The sequence below is a fragment of the Mya arenaria genome, chromosome 9 (assembly GCF_026914265.1).
Source record: "Mya arenaria isolate MELC-2E11 chromosome 9, ASM2691426v1".
Taxonomy (NCBI): domain Eukaryota; kingdom Metazoa; phylum Mollusca; class Bivalvia; order Myida; family Myidae; genus Mya; species Mya arenaria.
The window spans coordinates 10,850,071-10,864,179 of record NC_069130.1 but is presented as its reverse complement, the minus strand read 5'-3'; the positions used below and the strand labels follow the sequence as shown (position 1 = coordinate 10,864,179).

The following is a 14,109-nucleotide window of genomic DNA, read 5'->3' as shown; positions in this document are numbered from 1 at the left end:
TTAAGGTAGAAAATAAGATGACAGCAGACGAACTGAAACTGCTTTGTATAAAACAACAATTGTAATATTATTAATAGGTTGAAGTACAAAGTTGAAAACACATATCCGTGTTTGAGTCATGCAATTTTATTACACTAAACAAACTGAACTGAAGAATCTGCGCTAAGTGGATCCGCGGGAGGGTTTATTATTTATCATTTAGAAAACTTCGGACGAAACAATCGCTAAGTTTCAGTTCAGCCATTTACTGGTTTTATTAAAAAAGGGTTTTACCGCGGTTTGCCCCTGCCTTCGCCCAACTAATGAAAAAAACAAAAACATTTACTCCTACTATTTCTTCATTTATCAATTGAATGGGGTATTTATTCATAATATTGTGGAAATATAGCTAGAAGAATTATATTTATTATTGAAGAGGGCAATACCGATATTTTAGTTGATTAACAGCTATGCGTTTGAGTAGGTTTGAATCGAAGTCATTAGAAAAAAGCAACAAGAAGATAATCTTTATGATATGATTCATTATGAAGAAAAAAAAATAATTCTCGTATGTACACATACACCATAAACATTGAAATGATAAAATTGCGTAATGATTTAAACAAAATGTACATCAAACGTAAAAAAAAATATTGCAAATGACAAAACAAAACCGATAAACACATACCGTGACATTGTTATGAAATAACATTACAGATGGTAAAGTGAATCTTCACGCTATGTACATAATGTCCTATGTATTTTTTTCATATCATTGTGATATTCATATACTAGTAATGAAATTTCCTAGATATGTCTGTGTTTGTGTGTGAATATATGTGTATGTATGCATGTGCATATATGTCTGTATTTAAATGTATATTTGTACCTTGATCACTACGCTATTATGTGTGTCCATTGTAAAAGCGCTGTATACTCATGAGCTTTCCTACCTCGGTGTATTTGTGAATAAACTCTATTAATTTGTAATTATAATCTAGAAATCACCCTCATAAATAGTGAGATGGTAACAATCGTCTAATCTGTATAAAATCTTAACTATAACTTTTATTTTCAACGGCGTTATACAGATTCAACTGCATTGACAAGTTTCAAGGTACAATTAAGTTTGTTGTTGGATGAAATAGTAAGGATGAATAATATTACATAGATAGTTACGTAATCACAATGTCAGCATGCTTTGAACTATATAAGTTTATTTTCGATAAGAAAGGGAAAGTCAACTCTAAAAGTTCCAAACGAACGAGTATTTATAAATAACACACACAACAATATTGAAAAGGGGGCTTGTCGAAATATCGGGCAAACAGAAAGTTTTGTTAACAATCTCAATGATAAAACCCTGATGATACCCAGATAAATCAAAAATAGCAAAAAATACCCCACTCTGGGGCATATGTACCCAATCTTCTTGCCGACTCCTTTATGCACGATAAGTACGCACCGTACCGCGAACTCTTTGACCACACGTCATGCATGTCCTTACAGAGTTTCCACATTGTTCGCATGAAATTAAATGTCCACATGGTAAAAATGCAATACAGACTTCATTTTTCCTACACGAAGAGCATATTGTGCCTTCTTTGAGAGCTTTATTTTCATTCAGCAACCGACGCTTTTGCCTATGGTCAACCGTCTTTTCTAGAAAATAAATAACATTATGAAATTAATACCAGTTTGATCAAATAAAACATCAATTCCATTTGCATCGTCATAATCAACAGAGATTATCATTTTCTTTAACGAAAATTAGAAAAATAGGTGAAACTTTTGTCAACATATTTGACGTAAACGGTCTGAAACGGAAATGTTATTTCAGGACGACAAATGTTAAGATAGCTCTGTTGTTTTCCATGTTTTATGGAAATGGGCAACAATAATGTTCACTGAAAGTTTACATTTTCGTGTTATTGAAAACAAATAACTAATATTTAAATAGTTTTATTCTTTTTTTTCGTAGAGTGATGATTTTGTACTAACCGATCGTTCTCATTAACAAATAAGCAACTATTTCCCTACTTACTTTCAAAGTCAGCCGATGCACCTTTAGATTCCAATGTCTGGTTGCATATAGCTGTTTCTCGTTCTGAATTGTTGCCGTCAGGGGTAATCTTATTTTTCTGCATAGGTGTACATGGTTCCGTTGATCTTGTTGTTATGGTTCGCAGTGTTGAGTTGGTCTCAGTAGAATCATTTTTATTGCTAACACGTTCATCCTCAATTCGAAAGATTTCTTCCATAATATTCAACAAGTTCAGTGTTTCATTCCCTGTAATCAGATAATGTTAATGTTGCTGTAATAAATTTAACAACAACGTGTATTCGAAGTATTTCTTCTATGATATCGATCCTTCATTGGTGTTATTTCCCCGTAAAATCAAGTAATGCTCTTTTTTTGTAATAAATTAAACCTTTTTGTGTATGTACACAGATTTTTTGTGAACAGACAATGAACTGATTGGTAATAAATAAACGACGTGGTCAACATCAATCAGTAATTAAATCTGGATTGTATGTGTGCAGCTGTATGTTTCAAATACATGCTCAAATACATGCATGCTTGACTTTTAATGGACCGGCTTACCTTTAGAAGTGATAATTTCGCGAATTGCAATTCTGATTATATCATCATTGTATCCCATGTCTCTTACACTCTGCACAGCGTCTGATTTCATTAAATCTTCTACGTCGTCTTTTGGTCTTTCGGTTTCTAAGGATACAAATCATTTAATATGCTTTCATAGACGTTAAAGGTAAGATTTTATGCTAGTGTTGTGTTTTGTTTTGTTGTCAACAAAATATAGATGCCCTCTAAATACCATGTACATATAAAAAGTAACATTTTAACCGCAATAAATACTTGGAGTTTTAATCGAACTATTCTGTATGCGATCAATATAACACTTTACAAGCAATTGATGCATAAAAACATCAAATCAATGCTGACTTGACAACCATTTTAATAGTGTTTGATTCCATGTATGTAACAGAAGTATACCTTGATTTTCTGCTGGCGCTTCTGAAGCTCGAGCTTGCGGACATTCATCCTGTTAAGAAGAACATAACGTTATAGGCACATAATCCAATGAGATATTGTACTATATGTATGTGTTAAAAGTATACGTTGAATACATTTTTAGAAGAATGATAATTTGAAGGCAGAAAACACACAAATTTGAAATGATATTATATCGAGGTCTATCTGATTGACAATGTCTCATTCAAAGTGCGATATCACTCGTTAAGAACCATTTATTACATTCATGCGATCTGATTGACAATACCAACTTTAAAGTATGATAGCATTGGTTGAACACCGAAGCTGTTACATTTATGATTTTTAAAATACCTTTAAACGACCTTTGCTTGTATTAAATAGATACGAGTAGTGCTGTTGCGGCTATAAATTATAAGTCAATATCTTACATATAAACGCCTATTTACCTTTTCTTCTGTGAGGTCCAGTGCAAGTTTTACTAAATTAATGAACTCTTGACCTTTGTTAATAAGCACGTGATTGCAGTCCAATGAGAATCGCGCATGCTCAGTCCATGTATCGTCTTCGCGATTCCAATTCCGGAGGCCTGTAATTAGTGTATTCGCATGTAAAAAATGGACATAAGGTTTTTAAGATAATATACATAAAGGAATTGTAATCATTTAATACCAGAACATGAATAAACGGATATTGCTAACTGCATGCAAAAGAAAAGCAAACATAACATAGTGACATGCTGTCTTGCCAACAAAGTATGGACATTAAAATGCACATATAATTCAATAGACGTCTTTGAGATCTAAATTATTTGAGAGTTTCTTACCTATGCCGCACCAATAACATCTGGTACAATCCCCAATTCCGGCGTAGTAAAACCCCGCCTCTGCCAGAGTTCTAGGCATAATGTGAATTTCTGCGCACTGGTTGAAACTCGCTTTTCTTGATGAAATCGTCGAGTATTTTGGATGCTTTGGAGTTTGCGCGTGGTTGTCTATTCTATTTATTGCTGTCCGTGTGGAAACAGGGGTTTGCATATTAGAGGCAAGTGTTTCGCTAGACCTTTGTGTACGTGCCGTGGTTCCGGGCATATCAGATGTGGTTGACGACTGTTGACGTTGACGTCGTGTTCGTCTCCGTGACCTCCCTGTACGTGAAAAACGTTATTCGATTTAATGATAGTATTGTAATACTTCAATAGATTGAAGCGTTTACATTTTGATATGTTTATCTTATTATTATTAAATGAAAAATGAAGTCAGTTTTGTTCGCATTTACACTTAATCGACATGAATTTTATCCTTGCGTTAATATAGTGAAATATTGATATATTCGTTTGCATAAAAATAACCAAGATTAAGAACTCCGTACTATGTGGTGGTGTGTCTTCTTGAGTTGGTTGGTAGGCAGTAGTGTCGTCAATGTTTGCAATTAGACTTTCAAAATCCTTTAGAGGCAAAACTACTCCTGTCTGAGAAGTTGAATTTATACTTCTATTCTCTAATATCGGAGCCATAGAAGTGAATCCACCTTGAGGTTCTGGCCTGAAGCAATCATCATCCAGACTTCCAGATGTATTTGAAGGTCCTATTGGTAGACTGGCATAATCACTGTTCTTACCTCGGGTAACGGTGTCTACCACATTGGAGTTCCGTTTCGGACCAAATGCTGTTTTATTTATGAAGTTATCATGTAAAAACGGAATCCCATTGTTTTGGTCTTCGTTTTCTTCGTCGCCATCAGTTGCAAAATCATTCTCACTTTCACCCCAAGAGTTTTCAGGATCGAATTTCCAAACATTATTATTTTTATCCAGGTCGGTGATGATGTTCTGAAGAACATCGTTTGAATTAGTGCATGTAACGTTTGAAACAGGAACGTTTACCTCTTCATTGTTCATAATAAAACTGCAATTCGGCGTAATTCTTTTATGAGCCTCAAATGGGTCATCGTTTGGTTTCCAATTGGAGATTCGCTTAGCGCAACAATAGCATATTACTTCGTCTTTGTTCGAAGCGTAATAGAAACCTGCTTTTGCGAATTTGAGTACAGACGGCTTGCCCTCACTCGGGAAGGTCCGCAAAGTACAAAATCGCATCATTTCGTAACGCATACTCTCTTTTGGGTGGACCTTTTTCTTCTTTGCGAGTCGGTCGACTATTGACATCATGGTTACAAATGCTGGAAAATTGTATACGTCCTTTTGTATTGCAATTGGTCAGGTGGAAGCCATATCTTCTTCCGCAGACTTGAAATTGAATACGTCGATAACTCACTGTCTCTTGATGTGTTTATCATGTACGATGTCAGAAACTGTTTAGCCATTAACACACAATAACTTTGCAAAATATATAATGTAAATATATGATGATACAATAAAACGAAATAAGCACACATTTTCAGCTGAGCATACATACTATATAAGTTGACATCAGTTATGTTTGTAATATCATTGATTCAAAATTGTTTAAATAACTGGTACTTTACACTCTGTGTTGAAGTTCTTTCAGTGACATTAGGACGACATATTTGAGTGCAATTCTCGGATGAAAGGTTAGTTCTTAAGCTTCCAAACAAATCGTGTATTCTTCAAAAGTGCTAAATGTCAATCGAGCGAATATGGGTAAAATACTCCATAAAAAGTGATATTGCCGATTCACAACATTCATTTTGAAACACAAATGTTTGATTCTCCGCTAAATTTGCCTTACATCGCACCCGAAAAAAAGATGTCCATATAAAACAATGTCTAGGCGAAAGTGTTTTAACGTATTCTCAATGTTCCGTTTTCTTTTTTCAACTTTAATTCCAAATTTATTTCATTCAAGGCATAACTTGTCTTTGTCAACACTGCTTTTAAATTGCTGGAATCGATCATCATCAATAAAATCCATACACAGGACGACGCACACTAGTGTCAAAATTCCAAGTATTACTTGTACAAAGTAGTCATACTCCGCATAGTCATCTTTTTACTTAACCTTATTGCCCTGAAAAGATAAAGTACAGAAATGTTGATCTCGTTCATTCGTACTGTTAATCTTTAAGCCGTTAAACTCGATTTTGCAATATTATAGTTAAAATTAAAATTGGTAGACAGTATGCTCTACATTTTTCGACATTGCTCGTGATATGAAAAATAGATAGATATGTGTTATAATAGCATATTATTTTTCATTGAAAGCGATACAAAGAAGATGAAGTTTTTTTTAATGACGAAAAGGTTTAACCAATTTAATCCATTATAAAGATTTACTGATGAAAATCTGCTAGTAAAATTAAAATTATTATACAGGAGCGCAGTAAATAAAACGCAAAAAAGAGACATTTTTAACAATAATAACGCATACAGCGGCTCTCTTTATTTGATACGTACCATGTGTTATGAACATTCGACACGAGATCGTTGGACTCTTTTTCCTTTCGTATGTAATATTTCAACCTGTAGTATATATGTTAACACATTACATAACACACTTGATATAAATTAAATGATTGTTTATAACAATGCTGTTAGCATTATGAGTATAGACTATTTAATAAAATGTTCTGAAATCAGATACTGATCTCTAAGGTAGGACGAACAATGATAATGTATACAATATTATATCATATAGTCTAAAATGTGGACCAATTATTCGTAAATGAAAATAGTTTCGTCATACATTACGTCACATTACTAAACTTTTCATGACTATTAGTATTACTGTTAGTGACTGATCTTTACAGATCATGCGTTGTATTTAAACACTTACATATATATGAGTCATATGACAAATCCTTAATTAAAACTCCTTTTTAACTGTCAGACTATGTAGGGTCGGCGGCTATTTTGTAGGTGGGTCTAGTATTTTGATCCAGAAGTAATTAATTTTAGACTTAACGTAATATATTAACATAAAGCCTATTTGTACAACAATTTCCATCCTGGTTTAGCAATTACTCGAAACAAATGAACTCAACTCATACTTTTAAGAGAGTACTCATAAAGCCTATTTGTACAACATAACAAGTAAATTAATATAATCAGATTGTTGTCTGCATCGATACTTAGATTTTGCAAAATTGTTTCATTGAAATAACATAACAAAGTAGTATCTACTTATTCAAAACGTACTGTAAAATACCGTACAGTTTTTAGTCAACCAACTGTGTTATAAATAGCTAGGTAATAAATAGCACAAGATCAATGACTATAAATAAGTCAAACTACAAATTTTACTGTCGCTATTTTTGTTAGATACTGGGAACCCGTTTAATACTACCGCGCATCTTTCACATATTTATAAAATGCGGTTACTGATATTAACAGCAATCACGTATTGGTTTTATCGTAAATAAAACATTTTGGTACTAAATTAGATATCGAGACAGCCAATGAGTCTTCTGTAGTTTTTTGCACATTGTCCTGTCTTGCAATGTAATTGCTCTAAACTGATAAATGTAATATCGTAAATGTCTTAAACAATAATAAAAGGTTAAGTAATGGCAAGAATAGACTTGTGAATATTATTTCAGAAAACAGTCAATCACCAAATAAATAAATAAATGATTTACAATCAATCAATTATTCAATCATCAAAAATCTATAAATGAATAAAAAATAGATAAATAAATAAATAAATAAATACATAAATAAATCAATAAATGAATAAAAAATAAATAAATCAATAAATAAATAAAGACATAAATAAATAATATGAATAAATCAATAAATAAATCAATAAATAAATAAATAAATAAATAAATAAATAAATAAATAAACAAATAAATAAATAAATAAATAAATAGATAAATAAATAAATAAATAAATAAATAAATAGATAAATAAATAAATAAATAAATAAATAAATTAGTAAATTAAAAAATAAATAAATAAATAAATAAATATAAAAATAAATAAATAAATAAATAAATAAATAAATAAATAAATAAATAAATAAATAAATAAATAAATAAATAAATAAATGCATGAATGCATGAATGAATGAATGAATGAATGAATGAATGAATGAATGAATGAATGAATGAATGAATGAAATGAAATCAATAAATCAATAAATCAATCACTGAATAAATAAATAATGAACGCATGAATGAATGACCGAATGAATGACCGACCGACCGACCGACCGACCGACCGAACGAACGAACGAACGAACAAACAAACAAATAAATAAATAAATAACACATACCAATTTGAATTTTAAATTTCATATTATAACTAGATGTTCAAAAGTTTATATATTAAATATGTTATTGAAGATTTAGTCATGTCACATTTTCATCATTTTAATTTGTTTGCGTCAATTAGCTACTATAAAATGAAGTATGAATGACTCACCAAAACAAACTCTCAAACAAACGCACCCACACAAAACTGTTGGAATGAAGTATCATAATGAAACAGTCAGTGAACACACAGTCATATCGGGATCCCAAGAATGAATCATTTCAACAGTATCACCGATCCGTTTAACCATGATTAAACCTCTTTACATTTGATAAGTCAGTGTGGACATACCATGTGGTTTGTGACGTAAAATTTGGTTATTGCAGGGCGCAAAATTGAAACTATTATTCTGGATGTACTGGAACATTGAATGACTTGTACATAAATGTCATTAATTGAAATCACGTCCTCCTTAAATGGAATATATTTCATTTTGAGCCATACTCACACATAAGTATGTGTTTTCACTACAATTTGTTCGCGCACAATAGAGGTGATACACTCATTACACATATAATACACCATTTAACGCAGAAAATGTTCTGAAATGAGAGTCAGCATGTTGGTTCAGTAAACACAAAACGCTGCATTTTAATAAATGGTAACATCATGAAATCCCTACATAATAGTTTATAGACAATCAAGGCATTTACCGGAAATTACAGTGACGAGTCAAGCAGCGAAATACGAACTGTGATGTTGTTTACGTTACAATAGCAGACAGTACGAGGGAAGCTAAAGCCATCAAAAGTCGTTCTCCGTTGATAATCTTTTTTGCTTTATTCGTATGAAGGTTATCTGGTTGAACGTTTTTTTAAAGCAGTATAACGTTCCATTCTAAAGTGCTGTCTGCTGAAACGAAATGAATGTTGTTGACATTTCTTCAAAGTAAACAACAAAACCTTTGTGAAGCCCCTTTGATAGAGACAAACAAAGAACGATTAGAATAAATAGATAGAATAAATTGAGAGGCGTTACTTTGTTTTATAACAAACTGCTCAATGAACCGCTATATGGTAGTTATATTTTTCGAAGAATGAAAGCACATTAGAAATATAACAATTGCTTAACATGCAACATGTAACTGACCAATTTAATCTTGCACGATACATAGAAAAAGCATATATCATAAATAAATAACGCGTTGTAAGCATTTGATAAATCTTTTTTCCTTCAGATATTCCTGTAATTGTATTAGTTATTGTCTTTTTAGATAACTATGTCCCTTATTTCTCATTATTTTATCCATCTTTATTGCATTATAATGCTCACCCTTGGCATAAAATGCATTATATTTTAATATGTTCATATGTTTTTCTTTTTTAAAGATACGAGTTTAATGACGAAAAACTATGTAAATTTTAAATCAATAAATGATCTGATTTTTACTGTTCGTTATCAAATGTCTACCAAATGTAATTGTGTAGTTAGAATTACATTTAAAATTGTAGAAATTATCAACAGTAAATAAATATTTTTAGTACCGAAGTTTTGTGTAGAATGTATGAGAGACTTTACGGTTACAGTACTTTACGGCATGATGGAGATACAGCACTTTTACTGCATGCTGGAGTAATAACTCTTTTACGGCATGCAGGAGTTGCAGTACTTGAAGGCATAATGGAGGTACAGCACTTTTACGGCATGCTGGAGTTGCAGTACTTTAAGGCATGCTGGAGGTACAGCACTTTTACGGCATGCAGGAGTTGCAGTACTTTAAGGCATGCTGGAGGTACAGCACTTTTACGGCATGCAGGAGTTGCAGTACTTTAAGGCATGCTGGAGGTACAGCACTTTTACGGCATGCTGGAGTAACAGCACATTACGACATGATGGAGTAACAGCAGCATCTTGAGAACAACGAAGAAACAATTACAACACATAAATAAATATAAAATGATATAGTTGTTTTAATGAATGAAAGACTAGCAACAAACATCACCTGCACAATAAGTCAGCACATACGAGGGTCATCCGTAAGTTCGTGGACTGCTATGATTAATATTGATAAAACATGATATTGAAGTAATAGTCTACAAATAAGCAGAATATAATTTTATTAATATAGTTCAATAATAAAAATACATATTATTGAAATGTACTTAAATACATGCTACCTAAGCAACGGATGTCAGACGTTACGGAACACTTTGAATAATTTGCCTAAGCACGGATGCCAGACGTTAGGGAACACTTTGAATAATTTGCAATGTTTTGTTACATTCGTCGCCATAAACACGAATATCTCTTATAAAAAATACCGCCATCGTCTTTAAAATTCACATGACGTCAATTTAGACTGATGTCATGATGTGTACCGCCAAATTTCTAAATCGTATCCGGTATATTGATATTGTTGTGTAATAAACACGTATCACTGTAGTTTCAACGCTTATCGTCACGGATGGCGGCGTCAATTCGCAGGGAGCAACGCTCGGCTATTAAGTACTGCGTAAATGTAAGCTACACGCCTACATAGACACTTGCATTTTAAAAAAAAGACGGAAAAATCACCCAAGGTGTCCATTTTCGTAAATATTTATTATCTTGATTGTAATTGGTGTGTGAAATATATCTAGTTCTTAATGCATTAACGTAACCTCTCTATAGATGACTAAGCAGGGGCTTCCATCATATACAGGCAGTTATTCTTACTTAAAATAATCCTATACACCTTTGTTTAACCGGTATTTTCTTTATGATCAGGTTAATTGTGTAAGAACAGATATGCAACATTTAACCAATTAAAGTTCAAGTACATTAACACATCTAAGGTAAGGCACCAAAGTTATTGTTCTTGGAAATTGGTATGACATGTCTTCCTCACAACAAAGTTTTCTCGTCTATATCTTTCTTACAAAAGGGTTTTGTGTGTTTACTTCGGTGTTTCGTTCTTCTCTTCGCATATAGCATTATTGAAACGAAATGCGCCGTAAATATTGGTTATATAACTAATTGGGAAAACTAATACCTAGATTCAAATGCATACGATTATTCTCATGCGACATTAAACTGATATAACGGATTTTTTATGACTTAATACCTGGCATCAAACAATAATGCTTTTGTTCATTAATGCTGATCAGACCTCCAGGATTCTTGTGAAGTTCTGTCCATATGCAGACATTAGTTCCAATGAACCATAAATAACTTTTCATTTTTAATAATGTATTATTGTATTGATGTTTATCGAGGTATGAAAACATTATGCAAGATTGCAACTAATTTGGCCATGATTTATACGCATTTGTGTCAACTTAATGTCCATGATCAGTTGATATACGTTGCTATAACTATTGTAATTTTACGCAAAACAACTTCATGAGTTTAAACGTTTTATACTGATGTTTGGTATCTATTTGTTTTAAAATTAAATCACTCTTTCAAATGCATCATTCCTTTATATTTGGAATTAAATGCACGGTGTAAATTCAATATGTAATAAAACACACACGGCTTTTATAGTTTCTAATATTTTGTAGACAAAGTCTCTTAAATCAATTAATCATAATTTATGTTTATAAAATATAAGGCAGAAACTTAATTATGTTAATGTGGTTAGTTCTTCGAATTCATAAACGCGTACATTGTCAGCTTACTACGTGCTCAGGGTGAGATTTCCCATCGTCCACCATCCTGCGTCCGTCGTCAGTTCGTCGTCCGTGAAGAATTGCTTCAACCGAGACCTCCTCCTAAACTGCCTGGTAAATTTGGTATTGTTCATAACCTTGATGTTTGGCTTTTGATGATTGAACACAAATAGAAATAGACAAAAGCAAAAGTAATTTTCAAAAGCAAGTATGCAGACGACAGTTTTGTAGTAAACAATTACAACAACGATGATAGCAATTATGACAACAATATAATGAACACAATGAGGACAAGCCCAGTAGTAAAATTTCCGCTTTACCACATTCATGAACAACATTCTTGTGAAGACAGGTTTAAATGTATTTTTAATGATTCGGAAAGAATCACGAAGAACATAATTACATTCTGGACATGCTAGTCAAAACGGATAACTTAAAACATCAGCCATGCAATACTTTACACCAGATAAAACACATCTAGTGGTCCGTGAACATAAAGATGTTAATGACATATAAATCAAACGGCGTACTTTCAAATACATTGGTTCTAGTCTGCTCTCGATATCTTTAGTTTCACCGCAATCACTTTGTATCGGGCAGTTCAATGTTAAGACAATTGCGTTTAGTAAAATTTATCAGAAAGGGTTTAGCTTTCAAGAAACACAATATGTACAAATAAGAGGTTGTACATTAACCATAGTTGAAACAAACAAGTGTATATTTGGATTCGGGTACATGTGTGTTATCCTATATTCATTTTTGAATTGCCTATCATCACATTGCTCGTTTGGTTAAAACTATTATATAATATAAGTTTACAGTAATACAGCATTGTAAATACAAACAATCCGTTATTGGTACGAGTTTTAATTAAATTTGTCAGACCAAAATTAAACAACAAACAGAACGAGTGTTTTTCTTAATATTTAATCCAGTATTTGAGAACAATTGAGAATTAGAAAATAGTCACCCATCAAAGGTGTTTTGTTTCTTAAAAAAATAGTATATAAACACACTTTGTTTTTAAATGATTCTGAAGAATGTTGAAATTATGCAAAGTCATCTTCGTTGGCACAATATTGCGAGAGTGTGTGGGTGAGAAACGGAGTACGCTGTGAAAAGCTACCTGTCCTGCTTGAGGAACACCAACCAAACTCGCAGGCTGGGAATCGCACCCGGGACAATCCTGGAAACCGTGATTCAAATAGATAGTTCTTCTTTTAATGCTATTATACGACTATTTTTTGTTATTATAAAAACATGTACTAAAATACAAATATTCAAACATTTTAATTACAAAACAAAATGATGTTGATATTTTGATTGTTTTTTTGAAGAAAACATTTAGAATCAAGCAAGCATGATTTTCTTTAAATAATAGTTCGTTTAAGAAATTGGTGTTCTCTTGATGGCTAAATCCATATAAACACGTCATGTTTGTTCATATTTATGCATCAAGGTATGAAAACACTGTGCAAGACTGCACGCAATTTATCCATTCAAAAATCCAAAGGAATCAGTGTAGACACATTTAAAGTACTACGGTTTGCCCAAGCTCGTATGAAATTTGATCAGAAGGTTTGGCTTTATAAAATGCATACTGTATCGATACTGGGTACTTTAGGATACTAGATCATTTAACAGAAAACAATTTTATGATCGTTTAGTTTTGTCCTGTTGATATTGTTTAATCATATTTATAATACATTTATGATTTATGTCAAATATCCGAATTACTTATCAAGATTAGAATGTACGTTATATGTATCACCTAGCAACATAATAATATCTACTTGCCACAAAATGTAACAAACAACCACTACAAGTTGCACTACTTAGATTATTAAGATGGACGCCTTCTTTGTAAACGTCTTTCGAACAGCAGGTATAATTATGTGCCTTATGAATTTATTTTTCTTTACCCTTTGTCTTAGACACTGGGGTAATTTGACATTTACGGTTAATGTTATATTTCCTTGGCTGACTTAAGCATTAGATGATTGTGGTATAAAATTAGTGATTGATATCTTGTACAGCACATAATGGTATAAATGGAAAATATGATTGTTTCAGCCTGAGCATATACACACATGGTTTATATAGCAGGGTCATGGATACAAAGACAATGAACTATTTTGATCTATAAATCAGATCAAAACATTACTCACAATTCATCAGCAAATGATTCGTTAATCCATAATTATTATGCCTATTAATTTAATGTTACCTGAATATGACAGGAGGTAGACATTATTTGTTCTAACACATATTGGTCAGACATGGACACATAA

The 14,109-nt window shown here is 32.2% G+C and overlaps 1 protein-coding gene across 2 annotated transcripts; it reads right to left on the bottom strand.

Annotated features, from left to right (window-relative positions):
* Positions 1-571: 571 nt before the first annotated feature.
* Positions 572-8,426, bottom strand: LOC128246459 (baculoviral IAP repeat-containing protein 2-like). Of its 2 annotated transcripts, none has more exons than XM_052964670.1 (9): positions 8,340-8,426; positions 6,372-6,437; positions 4,367-5,985; positions 3,822-4,142; positions 3,445-3,584; positions 2,999-3,047; positions 2,585-2,710; positions 2,024-2,269; positions 572-1,641 (listed from the first exon to the last, which is right to left on the bottom strand). In XM_052964670.1, exons 3-9 carry the CDS (start codon positions 5,163-5,165, stop codon positions 1,424-1,426), a joined length of 1,899 nt encoding a protein of 632 aa, XP_052820630.1. In that variant the 5' UTR covers positions 5,166-5,985; positions 6,372-6,437; positions 8,340-8,426; the 3' UTR covers positions 572-1,423. The 2 variants fall into 2 exon arrangements, with proteins under 2 accessions (XP_052820630.1, XP_052820631.1); XM_052964671.1 differs by lacking the exon at positions 8,340-8,426 and adding an exon at positions 8,191-8,320.
* Positions 8,427-14,109: the final 5,683 nt, after the last annotated feature.

What these genes read in the sequence shown, in the direction of transcription:
- LOC128246459 (XM_052964670.1), bottom strand. Translation starts at nt 5,165, where the DNA reads ATGATGTCAATAGTCGACCGACTCGCAAAGAAGAAAAAGGTCCACCCA. An exon ending in TGGACCTCACAGAAGAAAAG is followed by an intron (nt 3,048 to 3,444) that starts GTAAATAGGCGT and finishes TCTTCTTAACAG; the next exon opens with GATGAATGTCCGCAAGCTCG. An exon ending in TGCATCGGCTGACTTTGAAA is followed by an intron (nt 1,642 to 2,023) that starts GTAAGTAGGGAA and finishes TTTATTTTCTAG; the next exon opens with AAAAGACGGTTGACCATAGG.